Source organism: Phodopus roborovskii, unplaced genomic scaffold, assembly GCF_943737965.1.
Source record: "Phodopus roborovskii unplaced genomic scaffold, PHOROB, whole genome shotgun sequence".
Taxonomy (NCBI): domain Eukaryota; kingdom Metazoa; phylum Chordata; class Mammalia; order Rodentia; family Cricetidae; genus Phodopus; species Phodopus roborovskii.
Genome location: NW_026126469.1, coordinates 1,374,501 through 1,380,325, shown reverse-complemented (window position 1 = coordinate 1,380,325; position 5,825 = coordinate 1,374,501). Strand labels below are relative to the sequence as shown.

General features: G+C 41.0%; 1 protein-coding gene across 1 annotated transcript; it reads left to right on the top strand.

The window, feature by feature from the left end:
- The first annotated feature begins 340 nt into the window (after positions 1-340).
- On the top strand, positions 341-4,668 carry LOC127227027 (DNA-dependent protein kinase catalytic subunit-like). Its single transcript, XM_051191255.1, has 4 exons — positions 341-469; positions 1,936-2,087; positions 2,636-2,767; positions 4,470-4,668. The coding sequence occupies exons 1-4, from the start codon at positions 341-343 to the stop codon at positions 4,666-4,668; spliced, it is 612 nt and encodes a 203-aa protein (XP_051047212.1).
- The last annotated feature ends 1,157 nt before the right edge of the window (positions 4,669-5,825 follow it).

The window sequence follows — 5,825 nt, the reverse complement described above, 5'->3', positions numbered from 1 at the left end:
TACTTGTGTCTTCTGGTTGTTATAACCTTGTTTCTTACATTTTATGCATGTGCATAAAATAATTTTCTATAGCTACATATTACCCAAGACAGAGTTGTTGAGTTTTACATAGTAAGATCCATTATAAATCTATTTCAATTGAGTATTTAGAAGTCCTTGATATAATTCAGAATGAATTAGATCTTACTATGTTTGGTAATGGAAGTAACAACTGTTTTAGATTTATATCAAGTCATAAAATGTCAGCTAGTGGAGAATATATTTGAGTGTTAATATTTTGGTCTTCAGAACAATTATCTATACTTGCCATATAAATTTTCTCTGTAGGTCTTTCGTCCTTATGCAAAGCACTGGCTTAGCCCTTTGCTACAACTGGCTGTTTCCCCAGAACAACGGAGAAGGAATTCACTACATGGTGGTGGAAATAGTAGTCACTGTTCTCTCTTGGACAGGCTTGGCTACACCTACAGTAAGGAAAACTGCTTCTCTTATGTAGTAATATATCAGAGAGGGGGTGTCGGTTACATTAATATACTCTTGACATAATGTTGTTGTATTAGCTACAGTTGCACTGCTATAATGAACCTACAGTCCATTGTATCACAGCTTGCTTGTACTTCTTTTATTGACTTTGGTAATCCCTTTGGCCTTGCCTTTCTTAATAAACTGTTAGGTGTTCCTTTTGTATACTGCTCTTATTTGCTAGGAGATTGCAATTTAGGTGACAGAATTGTTAAGATTGTCTCCATATCTGAGAACATCTTCTGTGCTTCGGGTCCCTGGATTTGGGGGCACTAATGTGATAGTTTATTCACTATCACAGTGTTAACTTTTATCCATGAAATTGTTGAGAGTGACTACCAAGGAATTGCCATTGTACTACACTTAGAACAGATGGTGTGAACCCTAGTAGTTGGGTGTGGGAGAGCTTTGCCTATCCATTTGGAAACATGAACACGGATAGTATACAGAAGTGTATATAAGTTTATCATGTGCACCATCTTTCATATAGACTTGCATAGCTTCTTCATGTCTTTGTGTCTGGATGTTCCTGCTTTGTTTATTTCATAGTAAACCAAATCTACGTTTCTTGATATTGATGTGATAAAGCAGTTAGTAACCTGATCAATAGCATGAAAGAACTTGAGTATTTAATTAACTTAAGAGCCATCAGAAAGACCATCAGGAGAATGTGGAATTGCCAGTCATTGGCATAGCAACAGAATTGAAAAGGGAAGTGGTGAAATGAGCAGAAGCACTGGGATAGAGGACTTGGCAGGTATCAGGAGACAGTGTTGAGGGACCCAGAACAAAGGTCTCTTGCAGCTTCATTGATTCAGAGGTATAAAAAGGGCTAAGAGCCAAAGTGCAGTGGGTACTGGTAGAAACAAGTCTTACCAGTTTCCTCCCACCTTATATCAGGACTCAACAGGACCTGTCAGGGTCTCAGAGAGAGACTGGGAATGGATCTCTGGACAAATAATATGAAGAACATGGACAACTAGGACTTGAGCCCTACTTGTAGCTCCTCCCCCTCAGGCCACACTGTATTGACTGTGCACACATCTGAGCAACCACAATTTCTCCCACCACCTACGTCAAGGAAGGGTATTGTCTGTAGTCAGCATTGAAAAACCACATAGGGTATAACCAGAAACTAGATTCCTTAATAAAATGTGTGGTTCCTTTTAGAATTGGGTATTTGGATTACTTGCAAGGCCTGGAATGATGGTGCATGCTTACAGTTCACTCCTTCAGAGATAGTGGTAGGAGAAGATTCAGTAGTTCAAGGGCAGCCTTAGCTATATAGTAAGTTTGAAGCTAGCCTGTGCTACATGGAAGCCTATTTCGAAACAACAACAAAATGGGGGTAGGCTGAGATTGTCTTCCAGAATGGAATGATATTTATCTTGAAAAATTTCAATATATTTTCAGGGGGTCCCTAAAGATGAAGTGTTGGCAAATCGATTGCTTCATTTTCTAATGAAGCATGTCTTCCATCCCAAAAGAGCCGTGTTTAGACACAACCTTGAAATTATTAAAACCCTTGTCGAATGCTGGAAGGAGTGTCTTTCTATCCCTTACAGGTACGTATTTGCTAGTTTCTACAGTATTGCTTAGAAAAGATCAAAGCGTAGTAAGTTTTAAATGATAACTACATGAAGTATAATTAATGAATTAACAGGAATATAATTTAATAAAGGATTACCAAAAACAAAAATAATTTCAGTAATAATTTGAACTATAGTCCATTTACAAGGTAAATTTTGCTTTTGATAAAACCACAACTCCAGAGTTTGATACCAGAAGCATTGCTGGGTGCGCAGTGGCTCCCCAACCTGGTGTTCAGCCCTCCCATCACTTTGGCTCTACACTGGGCAATTGGAGTATACTGCCCTGCACTACCCCAACCCAGAGGTACCTCGTAGGCTTGAAGAGAGCTAAAATGTTAAAGTTACTACAAACTGACAGGATTGAGACAAATTATTAGGCTGGCAATGAACTAACAAGTGGGGGAAGTAGGGAAGGGCCTACTTCCTGTTTAGCTGAACATATGCTTTAGAAAATGCTTTGTCTTCCTGTTTCTTACTCATTATACATCTGTCCGTGTTTTCTCCCTTGTGCTGTGTTACAGGTTAATATTTGAAAAATTTTCCCATAAGGACCCTAATTCTAAAGACAATTCTGTAGGAATTCAGTTATTGGGCATTGTAATAGCTAATGACTTGCCTCCCTATGACCCAAAGTGTGACATAGCAAGTACCAAGTAAGTACCATACTTTCTACTTGATTCTTTCATGAAGTCTCTGGATTTGATGTTCAGATGTAGTATTGATACAGTTAAGGACCAGGCACAGATACTTGTACCTAAAATTATAAGGTTGGATTTATAGGCCATTTGGAAGAAGTGGAAGAGTGAAGGAGGAATGTAGGCTTTAAAAAAATTAATTAGGGCTAGCAAGATGGCTCAAAGATAAGGTGCTTGTGGCCAAGCCTGATAATTTGAGCTTGATCCCTGAGATGCACATGATGGAAGGAAAGTCTCCCAGGTAATTCCCTGACATCCACACACATGCTGTGGCATAAGCACACTAAAGATGTGTAATAGAAAATTTTAATTAGTGTAATTTCCTGTATATATCTGTAAACAGAAGTTGCTTAATATTTTCTTTGTGTGTGTGTATGTGTGAGTACACCTGCCCATGGATGTACATGCCGAGGCCAGAGGAAGACATCACTTGTCTTTTTTCGTTACTTTTGTTACCTTATTACCTTGAGACTTGGTCTTTCACTTAACCCAAAGCTTGCCATTTTATCTGTGTTGGATGGCTAGCCAGCTCCTGGGATATGCTTGTGATCATGCCCAGCTTGTATGGGTGCTCAGGTCCTTGTGTTAGTACAACAAATTTTATTACCCAGTGATCTTCCTCTCCTGCCCTCTTCCTTTTGAAATTGGCATTTTAAACATTGACTTTTGTAAGTACTCTGGACTCTGTGAGAGGATTTGAACTGTTTTGAGTATGAAGGGGGCTGCCCCTATACTGGCAGCTCTCTCCCTGGGCTCCAGCCTCAACTTATTCTGTCCTGATGGCAATCACATATTCACGATACAGCAGGTATGAAGTGTGGGGGAAAGAGGTTATAGAAGACATGACGAAAGGAACTGAATTTTTTTTTTTTTTTAAGTCAGGATCTCACTGTATAGCTCTGTATATCCTGGAATTTGTTCCATAGACCAGGCTGGGCTCAAACTCAAGAGTTCCTCCTGCCTCTGCCTCCCAAATTCTAGGATTAAACGTGTGTACAACCATGTCTGGCTTCTTGCCCTGCTCGTAAGGATTTTTGAAGTTGGTTCTATAGGCTCAGCCCTGCACTCTTGGGTCCCTCACCTCTATTGTGAAAGAGGTCAATTTCAATTCTGATTGATTCATATTGGCCTTTAGACCAGTTGCTCCTGCTATTCATGCTATAGCTAGTAGGAATTCAGAGCTAAGACATCCAGTAGTAGCTCAGCATAGATCTAAAACCTCTTGTTTTCAAATGTGAGTTTTTTTGAGCCTTGTTTTCGCACCAGTAGTTACCACAAAGAGTCTGTACAGGCCAAGAGTTGATGTGTCACTCCCTGCAAAGAGCATCACCATCTCTTTTTCAACATTTGTGTTGTGACAGGGAATCCTAGTCTTAAATACGTCCTCCTTTTCCTTTCTGCAGTTTTCTCTGGTATCCAGCAGAGGGCTTTATTCTTTTTACAGTCAGTGCTGTTTGGGATTGGACAGTAAACTTTCATGTTATGACACCAGAGCCCATAAATCTTTATTCATGCACATTTAAATCTATATTCAAGCAATTTGCATCAATTTTCTATTTATATTTTCTCAATTTGCCTATTTGACAGGAGGAGATTTGTTACTTTTTTGTGTGTCAAACATTCCAATGTTTGTTTTATGCTTGTTTTCTGTTTATTATAGATATTTTGAAGCTTTAGTAAATAACATGTCCTTTGTGAAGTATAAAGAGGTATATGCAGCTGCAGCAGAAGTTCTAGGACTTATTCTTCAACATATTACTGAGAAGAAACACGTGAGTGCTACACAGTGCCCTTGTGACTGTCATCACCCTGTATCCACCTGTGTTACCATACCACTGCTATGGTGGGCTGCTGTGTAGGGCTGAGGTATAAGTGACAGAAAGGACACTTGTCTGATATGCATGAACCCCTGCCTGCCCCAAGAGCACAAAAGCAAGCAGACAGTGGTGAGTTCCTACTGCTCTATTCAAGGTGGCTAGCTAGGCAGCCACTACCTCCAGGTTGGCCTCCTGGCTCACTTCTCACTGCCTGGCTGTTTCTTTTTTCTTTTTTTCATTTATTTTTTTCTTATTTTACATATTGATCCCAGTTCCCCTCCCTCCTTCTCTCCCTCCCTCTCACCCTCCCTCATATTCCCCCACCGTCCCAAAACATTCCCTCACCCCACTCAATATGTATGGTGGTGCCTTCCAGGAGTGGTCAAAACAATCTGTCAAGTCATTTGGAGTAGGGACTAGATCCTCCCTCTTGCCTCTAGGTTAAGGGAGTACCCCTCCATGGGGAATGTGCTCCCACAGTCCTTTTGTGCACCAGGGATACATCCTGGTTCCACTGTCAGAGTTCCCTTTGACTGCCCAGGCCTTCTAACTGAGACCCATGTTCAGGGGGTTTGAGTCGGTCCAATGCTGGATTCCCAATTATCAGTCTGGGGGACCAGTAGCTTCTCCTTGTTCAGGTCTGCTGCTGTTTCTGTGGGTTTCTGTAGCCTAGTCTTGACCCCTTTTCTTACCACTTCTCCCTCTCAGCACCTGGATTCTAGGAGTTTGGTTCAGTGTTTGGAGGTGGGTGTCTGCTTCTGTTTCTGTCAGCTACTAGATGTGGGCTCTGCAAAGGTGGATAAGTTAGTCATCAATCTCATTATCAGAGAAGGACATTTAAGGCAACCTTTCCACGGATGCTCAAATTGTTAGTTGTGGTCAGTCATGTAGGTCTCTGGACATTTCTCTAGAGTCAGTTTTCTCTTGAAACCTATAATGGCTCCCTCTTTTATGGTCTCTCTCTCTCTCTCTCTCTCTCTCTCTCTCTCTCTCTCTCTCTCTCTCTCTCTCTCTCTCATCTATACCTCCCCTGACTCAGTCTTCCTAGTTCCACCTGCTTTCCTCTTCTCCCCTTCTCTTTCTCCTAGCTTCTTCTCCACTCACTGCCCCCCCACTCCCAATATGCTTGTCTATTACCCCTACTGTGAAGGATATTGTATGAATCCCTTAGATTCCTCCTTGTATCCTAGTTTCTCTGA

Coding starts and splice junctions, on each gene's coding strand:
- LOC127227027 (XM_051191255.1), top strand. CDS start 341: ATGCAAAGCACTGGCTTAGCCCTTTGCTACAACTGGCTGTTTCCCCAG. Junction 470..1,935: donor CAGGCTTGGCTACACCTACA/GTAAGGAAAACT, acceptor ATATATTTTCAG/GGGGTCCCTAAAGATGAAGT. Junction 2,088..2,635: donor TGTCTTTCTATCCCTTACAG/GTACGTATTTGC, acceptor GCTGTGTTACAG/GTTAATATTTGAAAAATTTT.